At 48.9% G+C, this 13,433-nt stretch overlaps 1 protein-coding gene across 2 annotated transcripts in view; it reads right to left on the bottom strand.

Moving 5' to 3' along the window:
- The window catches only part of PPP2R5D (protein phosphatase 2 regulatory subunit B'delta), a 502,545-nt gene that overhangs the window by 446,819 nt on the left and 42,293 nt on the right, over nt 1-13,433 (bottom strand). For both annotated transcript variants that reach the window (XM_085610117.1, XM_085610118.1), the window contains exon 2: nt 12,012-12,089. In XM_085610117.1, the coding sequence (XP_085466243.1) occupies nt 12,012-12,089 (78 nt within the window). The remainder of the gene's footprint in view (nt 1-12,011; nt 12,090-13,433) is intronic.

Genomic DNA, 13,433 nt, shown 5'->3' with positions numbered 1-13,433 from the left:
ATCAAAGGGCATTGCTTGAACAACATCTGTGCAGCTGCTAAGGGGATTTACGACAAAAGTAATCTCAAGTCAGAAGATAAGCAGAGAAGAGGGATTTCTATTGCCTGACACGCAAGACATGTCCATATCTCGAGGGCAAGACGTTTTCATATCGGTTTTGACCAACAGACAACTAGAAATGAATTTAGAAAGAAAGAAGCCTGTCTGTACCTTTCCTCAGAGCCCGACACACACTCGACCCTGGAGCACCGAAGGAGCAGGACAATGTAGATCCCTACATGATCGCATCCTTCCCTGTGAAGAGGATGCGGGTTTGGAGAAGGAGGCTCCATACGTTGGCCTAGCTCTCTGCTGTCATCCACTAGTCCTTTCTGCTATCACCCATTAGTTCCCACTCTTTACTCTGACATGGGCAATAATAGAGGCTATTTTTGCAGGGCCGGCAATGACCCTTATCACTCCAAGTACGGCAGCCCCTACAGAATACAGTAGTCTGACTGCACTGCACCATTCTGCGTTTCTCCCGGACTCTAACGCACCAGTGGATTGGGCACTGGGAAGTAGGTAGAATAACAGTGTCACACAGAACCGCTTTTATTTCTTAGCACTGCCCCTGGTCCTTATGCCCTATCCCTTCAGCACCATTAAAAACAAGCATTTACAATGCACTAGGTCTCGCAATGACATTGTTTTGAGCTATTGGCATTGTAAATGTTATTGGTTTTTCCCTCCGTGAAGCAATAATCTAATGGTGTAATGCAAAATGGCAATAACTCACTTTGTTGTAATTGCGAAATCTACTGCATTGCATTTGGGCTGGTCTGAGTTTGACATTGTGAATGCAGTCCTCACCTGTACAGTAAAATCACACCCAGTTCCCCTCAAAATCTTTTATTTATGTTTTAAAAAAAAAAAAAGGAATTGTAATTTACAATGGCAATAGCTCAAACTCGCGTAAATGCGATACCTATTTCTTTGCAAATGCTTGTTTTAAAATGTTTTCGTTTTCCCATGCACTCCTTCCATTTCCCGTTTCCCCCCTCTCCCATTCCATGGTGTTCCTCGTCTCACTCTCCCTAATTTATTGGCTATTTTGGTATTTTTAAGAGGGCACGGCTGCTGCAAAATACTGCTGGCTGCTCGCTCCTTTTCTAAGTGCAATGCTGACGTGCACTTTTCTTTTTATGGATTTAATGTTTTTACATGGCTATCGATTAAGTTAAAATACTAAATGAAATGGCCACTTTTTGTTACCATACATGCGCGTTTAACTACACTCGTGTACGCAAGCATCACAACACATGCTTGCGTTCTGGCGTCTCCCATGTCGTGGATTTTCAGTAATGATAATACTTTGATACACCGCTGGCCAAGCATACGCATGCTACCTGACATCTCTCCCTTAGAGACGAGTTCTATTGGCTTTGCCTTTCCCAGCGCTTATTGTTCTTCTCGTGTGCGTACAGACACGTGCCGAGGTGACAATGGGAGGCGTACACACATTGGCAGGCACACAATTACTGCACAGCTTTAACTGTCTGCATTGTGAGATGAATATTCATAGTTCCATGGAAAGTAGATGTGAGTAATTTACATCAAATAATGTACTCCAATTACCAGAATGCATTGGGACATAACTTAAGTATTGAAGCATGCAGTTGCGATGCAATAGGTGAGCAATAAATACACAACTTTAAAGTTCACAGGCCAATGGGAACCCAGAGAAAGATTGGACTTTAAGAATGTTGCATATTTCTGAACAGAATACCTGCCTGAACTGACAAAATATATTTTCCTAACACGGTGTCAATGAATGACAGTCACAGGCAAATCTGTCTTTTACCCCCAAATGTTAGTTTTTAATTAAAATTGGGAAGCAGCCCTCCTTTTTCTCCTTTGTCCTGTCCCCCCACCCATCGTACTGCCTCCCCCCCCTATTGGTCCCCCCCCTATTTGTGTAGTCGGGGTGCACCTCATGTCTCCTATAATGGTCTCCAACCACTGTAGCACCTTACTAGATCCTACCATTTTACTCCATACCCGCTCTTCTCCCACGATTCTTATTTCTTTCTTAATAATTGATGGGGTTATTGTTTTCACTCTTTACGCATTTAACTTGTTTTCATTAAAACTGTGCTTCTGCCTAATAGGCCATCCTTCAAACTAATGACTGCGCCCCAGTGCTATTAGCTGGCAGATTAGCTGGGGGTGTACATTGAGAGATAAGATAGGAAACCTGCTTCTAAATCTTTAAAATGCAATGTGACTTACTCCTGCACATTCAGGAGTACATTGCATCTCCTCAAGGGTTCCTTCTTAGCTGGCCAGACCTCGACTGGTGCATCAATCTCTGCTCAGCTATCAACATTTACTGAGTTGTCTGAGTGGCCAGACACTGACCGTCAGCTCAGTCTAATTAACTCTGGCCATTCTCCTACGTTCAAGACCATGAAAGGAGTACCAGGCCTCTCCTGCCCAATCTTGATTCGCTTACTCCTCTTAATATCTGTGGTCAGGCTTCCAGACCAGACATCTTGAGTTGTTTAAAGCGTACCACGAACCTTGTGCCTGTTGTGCAACAATGGAGGGCAGAAGCTCCAACCAATGGACGCACCTAGATTTTTACACCATTTAACTTGGAGCTTTCTTCTTTACAGTGGCTTGTGATGGGCCTGGGGATTGGCTAGCGAGCTCACCGAGCCAATGAATGTGCACCAGGAGTCCTCGGGAGCATTTAGAAAACGAGCATCAGAAAGGCCTAATTTACGGGGGAGCAGTATAGACAGCGTTTCAAAGTCCATCTTCCACGCATGCCAGTGGGCCATGTCATCACGGGCAAGGATTGTCAAAGAGAACTTTCCATCATGTTTTTGGTTGAGTCTGAAATGTTTTTTGAAAAAAGAAAAATCAATGATCTGTGAATCCGAGCCGGGTGTCTAGGGGATCCCCTGAAGTCAGTAGTCTGTAGTGGAGAGAAGCTCCCTGAACTTAGTGGGATGCAAATGTATACGCAAGTAGACAAGGTTCCTATTATGAATCGCTCCACAGAGTTCCTGCCCAGAACTAAAAAAAACACAGGTGACTTCTTGCCAAGATTATAACAAGCATTTGCAATACAATAGGTCTCGCATTTGCAAGAGTTATTATTATTATTATTAGTGTTCTTATATAGCGCTCAACTTACCCTTGGGCATCTTGGCGCTTGCATTGGGAACCCGTCCTGGTTTTTCCCTGCGAGATAACCCGTACTGGGCATCCCCAAGGTGAAAGCCAGGCATCCCGCCGCGGGGGGCCGTTGTGGAGATTAAGCAAGCCTGTTGCCCAGAGCTGCATAGTGTGAACTCGTGCTTAGAGTGGGCACCGAAGCGAGAATTATCGAGTCCGTGGACAATTGGGTTCCGGACCCTGCCGCGTCGGGAATTGAACCCTGGTCCCGGGTCTGACCTCAGCTTCAGGGTATGCCCCCTCTAACCAGTGAGCTACACTTCTCCACGTTTGAGTTTGAGCTGTTGGCATTGTAAATGACAATGCCTTTTAATTTACGTGTTGGTTTTTAAAACATAAATGAAAGGAATTGCCATTTACAATGCAAATAGCTTAAACTCTCGCAAATGTGAGACCTATTGCATTGCAAATGCTTGTTTAGAAAGGTGATATGGTGCTGGCTGAGCTCATAAGTACGAATGCTCCGACCTCAGATTATTTATGTATTGTTTGTTTATTTAGCAATTTTAGCGCGAAAACAACCCAAAGGTTTGAGCGCTTTACATGAGCATCAGGCACATTGCAGAAGTACACATGGATGTGTGTGTGTGTGGGGGGGGGGGGGGGGGGGGGTTAGGCATAGGGGCGAATAAGTGATTTGCCCAGAATCACAGGATGTTGAGCCGAGTCGGCAAAGTCGGCAGCTCTGGCCTCTTGAGGTGTGGAGCACTTAAACATGTCGCCATTCCATCAGTGGCGCGCACCTCGGCATCGTCTTACACCTTTCTGGACACATATGATAAAAGAAAATGCAGTTCAACCGAATTAAACACCATTAGTATTACCTGGATGGCTCTGTGTTCTCGACCCGGGGCACGCTATTATCTTGGGAAAAAAAGCTTGAGTTCCGGTTCTGCTGCAATAAGTGCCAAAGCCGACCATTCCATCTAGTACATTAAAATACCACCACTACGGCCAGTCTGTCGGAAGCATTCCACGTTTAATCTGGATGCGCGCGTGCACAGAAAGGTTAAGAGCAGAGGCACAGCCGTCCACTTCACTGAAAGATCATTCCTTGATAACTCCGGCGCACCCGCTTGTAACATAACACGTCTCCGCCGAACAATTTAAAAGCCGAGAGCGGTCTATGTCCGTTTTCCATGCAGGGAAATATAAACACCAGCTAATGAAAACGAAAGACAAGTGGGGTAAAAAAAATCTAGCTCTGGTGTTTCAAAATAACTATTTAGGAAGCTGAATTAAACCCCTTGAAAGGAGAATAAAACAAGAGGCGACGCTAGGACCGAAAGGCTCTGCGCATGCTCACATCGCAAAGAGCTCGCCATGACGTACTTGCTCTGCTTCTGCCAAAAGGTTTATGGGGCCATGTGTTTGGCCCCATAAAGATAAGAAACCTTTTGCGACCAAAGCAAGCGAGTCCGTCCAAATGGGACGGCTCGAAAAGCCAAGCAAAAACATCATTGACACCTCTGTTCAAATGGCTGGCCACCGCCAGCCAATGGAACAGAGGGGCAGGGCTTAAAACCCCTTACAGAAAATACCCTGTTAACAATAAATCTCGCCAGCGAGACTGCGCGTGCACGCAGCCTACGCCAGGCGTGACCTAAAAAGCTGGTGACTTAACTAAACCAGGTAAGCTAATGAGAACGACGAGAGGTACTTCAGAAGTAACAAAAATGCAAACATTTTTCAGCTGAGTACGCTAACTCAAAACTTCACATCTCGAGTGACAAAACGCAGCATACCTCAGCATGCGGGAAGGGCGCAGCCTATAGGAAACGTCAGAATAGGCAAAAAGACATGGAAGGAACAAGGTACCGCTCTGAGGAGACAGCTGAAACGCATTTACATTTCTTACAGCGAGTGTGTGAAATTCAGGTGGGGAGCGAGGGAGTCTGAGATTATAATCCCCATAGTGAAGCTGACTAAAGAAGCTGGTCCCCAGGCTGGGGTGGGGGAGGTCATGCGAGGATTAGATGCTAGTTTCGTTCACGTGCTAGTTGCAGCAAGCTAAGCTAATGAGAACGACAAGAGGTACTTCAGAAGTTACAAAAATGCAAACATTTTTCAGCGGAGTACGCCAACTCAAAACTTCACATCTCAAGTGACAAAACGCAGCATACCTCAGCATGCGGGAAGGGGCCAGCTTTACGGAAACGTCAGAACAGGCAAAAAAAAAAAAAGTACCAAAAATGCAAACATTTTTCAGCGGAGTACGCCAACTCAAAACTTCACATCTCGAGTGACAAAACGCAGCATACCTCAGCATGCGGCAAGGGCGCAGCCTTTCGGAAACGTCAGAATGTGAAAAAGACATGGCAGGAACAAGGTACCGCTCTGAGAAGACAGCGGCTGCCTTTGGCAAAGCAGAGTGACAACCAAAAAAGTGCGTAGCGGCTATTTAGGAGCCACTGTGTCCCACCGCTAGTAAAAGATGCAATCCTGGTGGGCGGGGCCAAAAGGAGACAGGGTGGTAACCAGGAGGGTCTAAAAACCCTCCTGGACAATCAGAACACCCGGTTTTGCATAATTGGTGACGCAAAACGACGTGTACCAATGCAAAACCTGGGCGGAGCTATGACACGGCTTCTTAGAATCGATAGCCCACGTAGGACGAGACCTAAAAAAACATGTTAGTCCCGTTGGTCGGGGAAACTGACTCAAGTTACACCGCTCTGGCACGGCACTTGGTTGCAAGAGGTAGCGGGGTTGGGAAGGTTGAGCGTGGGATCTCCTTGGGATCTCTCGTTTGGGCGACGTGTGGCGGGGAAGCCACATGTGTTCCTTCCAGGGGCTCCAGGATCGGTTCTCGCTGCGCCCCTCGCAATTCTATAAATATCTCCAGCTGCGCCACGCGATCCAGTCTCATGTCCCTCTAGATTCAAGGATCCCTGACCATAGCCCACCCGAAGCTCAGGTGATGTTGGGGTATCTTGGGAAGGGGGGAATCTCCCGCATCTATCGGACCCTGGTCAATAACACCCCGGTGGATTGGGACGAAATGAGGCAGCAATGGGAGGCCTGGGTGGGACCATTGGACGAAGCTGACTGGAGGGACGCCCTTATGGCACCCAGGACGATTACCTCATCAGCCAGGTTGCGGCTCATCCAGCTTTATTACCTGCATACCGCCTACCTGACCCCGGAACGCCTCTACTATGCGGGCCTCTCTCCGGATGCCTCATGTGCACGTTGTGGGGCAGACCCGGCGGACTTCTTCCACATGGTGTGGACTTGCCCGCAGCTGGGGAGCTATTGGGGCGAGCTTGAGTTAACTGAGACCCTGGGGTGGGAGGTCCCCCATGATCCCAATTGGCTTTGCTGGGGATAACGGACGGATTGGATGGATCCCGCAATGAGAAATTTCCTAACCACTGCTCTGGTAGTGGCTAAAAGAGATATCGCTGCTGCCTGGAAGCAGACCGACCCACCCAAATGCGCTGCATGGAGAAGGGGGGTGGACTGGTGCGTGACGCAGGAGCGAATGATGTATACGGCTCGGGGTTGCCCCAAAAAGTTCAGCAGAATATGGGGGGGAAGTGGCTAGGGGGACTAATCTAGGAGAGTCGGTGCGGGTGGGGGGTGTGAGGGGGTCTGGGGAGGAGGCGGGGGGGGGGGTCTTGCTGTTGATTGTCACTGATTCCGGGATATGTCACTTTGATGCTAGTTCAATTGGACTGTTGTATGTGTATTTAAGTGTGTTCTTTCCCAAAATAAAAATTTGCTTATCAAAAACAAAAAAAACATGTTAGCTCTTTGGGTGTGGTGGCACGCATTCACAAGGACCGGCCTGAATGGGTTATAACGCACTTCTCTTTTCCATTCGCTAATAGAAGCAAGCATGAGACATGAGTGACAGGTGGTGTTCGTGTGATGGGAGCCTGGGCCTAAAGAAAAATGACTGCTACTTATGGTGAGACAGGCAAGCAAGCCAGTGAACAACCAGCACTACAGAGTAGCCGCACAAGTGAATAAAACTGATTGGCAGGTTGCACATAAAATCACAAAAGGAGCCGTACAAGCCACTGAGCTGTTCCAAAGCTTTACTGGAATCGTTGAATATTGTTGGAGTTATATTTTTTAAGGGGTGCAAGTTTAGAAAGTATAACTTATTAATTCACTCTTTGTACCAATTTTAAGAAACTTTATTTGAAGAACACAATAGTGCATTTTAACTTATTTTAACTTGCATATATAGACAGTTTGGTGAAATTTCACTGAAATGTGTGTGTGGGCATTAGGTCTGTCATCTGCTGCAATAGGCAATAACTGATCAAATAATCTGCAATGTTTACTTGCTGCGTTACTGCACCTGCCGCAGATGTCTGGCGCAAATATAGTCTGTACCACATAGCTATCAGACCCTTCTTTCAGAGGCACCGAGAGGGGATTCTGCCATCCTGCTCTGCTACCACCTGTGCTGTACATGTGGCTTGTATGAGAGGAACATGCACTGATAACTGTGTACACCATAATAACCCTAACTCAGCTGCCCAGGGACGTAAAAGGGGAGCAAATTCTAATATTAGTAACATATCTAACTTAGCAACCAACTCCAACTCCAAAACTTCTCTCCTTACAAGTGTAGCAGCCATGCTCAGAGGTTCTGAAACTGTCCAATTTTATTACAAATCTGCTGCTCAGAAGGGGCCACTGTCCTTTTTCCTTTAAAGGTTTAGCAGCACCGATAAAAAGTAGGGATACTTGCCCATTCATTTATATCAATTCAGCTAAATGCCTGTGCTGTTAAAAGTGCACAAGCCATTTCATGAAATGCAGGTATTGTTGCCCATGGACATAAGAATTAGTCCCGCAGTACCACTATCAATCAATCAATACATTTGTAAAGCGCACCACTCACCTGTCGGGGTCTCAAGGCGCTGGGGGCGGGGGGGGATGCCGCTACTGCTTTAATAGCCAGGTCTTGCTAATCTTCAGAAGACTACTCAGGAGGGTGTTCCAGGTCTTGGCGGCGAGGTGGGAGAACGATCTGCTGCCGGAGGTCGCTCTTTGCATGCGAGGGACGGTGGCGAGGTCGGAGCGTAGCGTAGCTGGCGGTTGGGGGTGTAGAAGGTGAATTGTCTGCTGAGGTATGCTGGTCCGGAGTGCCTTGTGTGCGTGGGTGAGGAGCTTGAAGGTGATCCTCTTGTTGACCGGGAGCCAGTGCAGGTCTCTCAGGTGGGGTGTGATGTGGCTGCGGCAAGGGATGTTGAGGATCAGGCGTGCAGAGGTGTTCTGAATGCGTTCTAGTAGTTTCAGGAGTTTGGCAGAGGTTCCTGCTTAGAGGGCATTTCCGTAGTCCAACTTGCTGCTGACTAGTGCCTGGGTGACAGTTCTTGTTTCGGTGGGGATCCACCTGTAGATCTTGCGGAGCATGCGGAGGGTGTTGAAACACGAGGGCGAGACGGCGTTGACCTGCTTTGTAATGAAGAGAGTAGAGCCAAGGATGAACCCCAGGTTGTGTGCGTGGTCGGTGGGTGTTGGTGCTGTTCCCAGTGCGGTTGGCCACCAGGAGTCGTCCCAGGCCGAGGGGTTGGAGACGAGGATGAGGACTTCTGTCATGTCCGAGTTTAGCTTCAGACAGCTGTTCTTCATCCACTCGGCGACGGCTTTCATTCCTTCGTGGAGGTTGGTTTTGGCAGTGAGGGGGTCCTTGGTGAGGGATAAGATCAGCTGGGTGTCGTCGGCATAGGAGATGGATGTTGAGGTCAGGCGACGTGGGCGAATGGTGCCATGTAGATGTTGAACAATGTCGGGATGAGCCCTGGGGTACGCCACAGATGATCTCTGTGGCTTTGGGGGGGAAAGGGGGGAGGCGGACGCTCTGGGTTCTGCCGGAGAGGAAGGAGGTAGTCCAGTCCAGAGCCTTGTCTCGGAGCCCGGCATCGTGGAGGCGTGTGCGTAGGGTGCGGTGGCAGACAGTGTCGAAGGCGGCCGACAGGTCCAGGAGGAGGAGGGCCGCGGTTTCGCTGTTGTTGAGCAGGGCCCTGATGTCGTCGGTGGCAGCAATGAGGGCAGTTTTGGTGCTGTGGTTGCTGCGGAACCCGGACTGGGACAGGTCCAGGATGTTGTTCGAGGTAGCGGGTCAGTTGTCTGTTGACGGTCTTCTCCATGACCTTCGCCGGGAACGGGAGCAGGGAGATGGGCCGGAGGTTCTTGAGGTCCTTAGGGTCAGCCTTGGGTTTTTTGAGTAAGGCGTTGATCTCGGCGTGCTTCCAGCTCTCCGGGAAGGTCGCTGTCTCGAAGGAGATGTTGATGGCTTTCCGGAGATCGGGTGCGATGGTGGTGCTGTCTTTGTTGAAGATGTGGTGTGGGCAAGGGTCTGACGGAGATCCGGAGTGGATGGTGTTCATGATTTTGATGGGGTCGTCGTCGGTTATGTTGGTCCAGGAGAGCAGGGCATCGGTGTGTATTTTGGCCATGAGGACGGAGGTCTCAGTGGCTGTCAGGCGGTCGTGACATTGAAGCTGTCGTGGATGTCTGCGATCTTGCGATGGAAGAAGGTGGCAAGGGAGTCGCACAGGTCTTGTGAAGGTGGGATGTCGGTGTTGGAGCTGGGGTTGAAGAGTTCCTTCACGATGTTGAAAAGCTTTTTGCTGCTGTGTTTGTTGTCGTCTTGGCGGTCTTTGAAGTAAGCCCTTTTGGCGGATCTGATGAGGTGATGTGTCTGCGGGTGGCGTTCTTGTGGGCTGCGTAGTTGTCCGGTTCGGTTCACGGTGCCATTTCTTCTCTAGTTTCCTGCAAGTTTGCTTGGAGGCCTGGAGGTCCTCGGTGAACCAGTTGGCTTTCTTGCTGGTGTGTCTGTTGGAAGGTTTCTTGATCGGGGCGAGGGTGTTGGCGCAGTCGTCGATCCACTGTCTGAGGTTGCGGGCGGCGGTGTCTGGGGCGGTGGGGTCGGTGGGTGGGCTCCGGGCGAGGATGGTGGTTAGCTGGTCTTTGGTGGCTTTGCTCCAGCAGCGGCGAGGGATCTGTTGGATGCGGTGGTGCGTGGTGGGTTTCTGGAAGGTGAAGTGGATGCAGCGATGGTCGGTCCAATGGAGTTCGGTGGTGTGGCTGAAGGAGACGTGGGCGCTTGCGGAGAAGATCGGGTCAAGAGTGTGGCCGGCAGAGTGGGTGGGTGTTGTGAGGAGCTGTCTGAGTCCGAGGTTGGCGAGGTTGCCGATCAAGGTGGTGGAGTTGGTGTCGTTGTTGTTCGAGGTGGAAGTTCATGTCCCCGAGGAGGATGCAGTCTGTGGAGGCAAGGGTGTGCGTGCTGATGAAGTTGGCGATGGAGTCGCTGAACTGTGGCCAGGGTCCAGGGGGTCTGTAGACGAGGGTTCCACTGATGGTGGTGTTGGGATCGGTGTGGATCTGAAGTGCAGGTGTTCGGCAGTGCGGAGGGTGTCGTCGGTGTTCGTCGAGACTCTGAGGGTGTTCCTGAGGACGATGGGGATTCCTCCTCCTGGTCTGTTGGTGATGTCCCTGTCGGTGATCTTGTAGTCGTCCGGGATGGCTATGGCAATGTCGGGTGCCGAGGAGGGGTTCATCCAGGTCTCCGTCAGGAAGGCGACGTCTGGGGAGGTGGAATCGAGTAGGTCTCAGAGTTCAACGGCGTGTTTGCGGGCGGAGCGGGTGTTGAGAAGGATGCATCTGAGGTGGTTGCGTTCTTTCACGGTGGGTGGCTTGGCGGGACGGATGCTGGTGAAGCTGCAGTTCCGGCAGGAGAATGGTCCTTGTGTGTGCTTCAGGGCGGCCAGGAAGCAGGTGTGTGATCGTCCGGTGTTGAGTGCGTGGAGGGTGCTGGCATCGTAGCGGTGTCGGGCGTCGTGCCGTTCGCGGGAGCCAGGGGTCCTGGCGCTGGGTGCAGTCCAGGCATGGACGGGCACAGACGGGCTTGCCTTCGGCGCGCCTTTGGCGCGCCAGCGGCCACCATATAAGGGGAGGTGGGAGGGAGGAGCAACTGGGAGGCGGGAGCAAGGTGGCGAACGGGCAAGCATGGGGAGGGGACGTACCTCCGAACAGGCTGTCAGAGTCCCAAAACATGAAGTTTAGGGCACAATCGTGCACCATAACAATTATAAGAATGAAGAAGCAGTGACCACATTCACGTATTCACTTATTTTACAGCTATTATAGCATTCATGTTACAGCAGAACCACTGAAGGACACGCAATGAAAAATGCCACAACTGTTATTTTTAATGGAAGAAACAAGTCAACAACACTATGCAAAGGTGAGGTTCAGCTTGTTTGCAAAAAAAAAAAAAAAAAAAAAAAAAAAAAAAAGGGATTGACTCAAGTTGGTAAAATTATTGGTAAAATTATTTCTATATTGATCTCATTAAGACTGCATAGTCAGGCTCGGTTTCATACTTGTTTCTACTAGAAACGCAGTATTACCAGACCCTGTTGGGACAAATACTTGTAGCCAGAACAGAAAGAGAGGAATCTTCCTTTACTTACGTTTGGAATCCCACACAGCCATACAGAAATGGATAAACTGCTTTGCACGCTTGCATAAAACGTGCAATCAGAAGAGCTGGCTGCAGTTAACAAGATGCCTGTAGCATCCTCCCAGTGGCAACAGCTACCACAAACAGCTGTGCATCACCCCCCTGGCCTGGGGAGGGTGACAATGAGGACACCTTGGAAGGCCTGAAAAAAGACCCTTTACAGGCAGTCAGAAGCACATCACATGCAGGATTATATTGGTTAATTTAGACCTAAAGCGAACAGATCATTGAAATAGCTTTAGCGACGGCCCCTTGGAAGCATCTAACTATGCTTCAAAGGAAGGTTAGCTCTTACCTCTTCAGGCGCTTCCACGGCACCATCCTTTCCACTGCTGCTATTCTTCGGGCTGCTTTTCACAGTTTTGGGGGGCTCCTGCAACAGATCAATATTCTGATCACTATAGCTCCACAGCTCAAACATCACCCAATAATCATTCCATGCTCATAAAATCAATCAGTTTTCCAAATAAAATTATTATATTTAAAAGAGGATAACATTTTAACATATCGCAGAGTTACAGACATCAAATCAACGGTAAAACATGTTGACGGATTTAGGGCGATCTTTGCTAAATGATATTTTACAATAGTGACACTCATGTGAAACAGAGGTGGGCCTGGCCATAATCCAGATGGCAGCTCCAGCACGGCTCTTCACTGCCCTCTAGTCCCAACAGTCTTCGGTGTGGTTTTGCGGATTCTTTCAATCGGAATCATGAAACGCCGTGGGGAACGCATGCACCTCATACTGGCTGAAACAAGGTAAAATGCAGGGTAAGAGAGGGAGCCGGTATGCAACCTGGTTGAGAAAAGCGAGCGCTCACTCTCCTGCCAGTAAAGGAAGCAATGTCACTGGGAGAAACTACCCCACTTGGCCAAACAGGAGGGATAGCGTGATGCACAGAAGCCGCGCTGAATTGGATTGCAACCAGACAGCAGACAACCACTCGCACTTACCCCAGTGGAGCTGCGAATGAACAGTGGTATACTTTGTAGGGAAATGGCGCTACAAGGGTGATGTCGCCCACTATCAGTGTATATGTAAGTATTTGTTTAATGGTGCTGTAAGGTAGGGAGAACCACCAGGCGCCCCAAACTTATGCAGCCTATGCCACACTTTCAGTACAAAAAAAACAACATCCCCCAGCACACATTTCGTATAAGGGTATGACAGCTGTAGCTACAGTAAGTCAAGACAGTATAACAAGTATTAGAACACGTTTCTTTTGTTCTTTATTCTTCTTTTTCGCTCCTTTGTTTTCAGTCTTTATATACAGGTTACAAGCCACCGGTTACAAGCAAACACAGGTTACAAGCCAACACGTGTTTCGTCGTCAGCAAGGGCATTACCCCGCGACTTTTTCAAGGCTAAATAAAATACAATTGTGTTGTATTTTGAGGCATACCTGTACAACCTTAATGAAACTAGTGCAACATGCATATCCGAGACATGTACAAAGAGGATAAAAGGGCCAAAAGGAAAAAAGGTAAGTAAGGCTTACCACAAATAAAAGCGACAAAACCAGTAGAGTGGTAACATTATGAACCGGAAAAAAGGAAGGTGTGTGTGTGCAGGTGATCACTATCATACCATGCCATCTATGAACACTGTACCTATATCTAAGACCTCACATATGGTGCAACCAATACGTGAATAGGAACCAGTGACAAGAAAATCTGTACACCATTCCAAGCATGCGGGCCAAAACACTAACCT

The sequence above is a fragment of the Triturus cristatus genome, chromosome 6 (genome assembly GCF_964204655.1).
Source record: "Triturus cristatus chromosome 6, aTriCri1.1, whole genome shotgun sequence".
In the NCBI taxonomy this organism is placed as follows: domain Eukaryota; kingdom Metazoa; phylum Chordata; class Amphibia; order Caudata; family Salamandridae; genus Triturus; species Triturus cristatus.
Note: the sequence above shows the minus strand (reverse complement) of the source record. Positions and strands in the feature narration are given on the sequence as shown.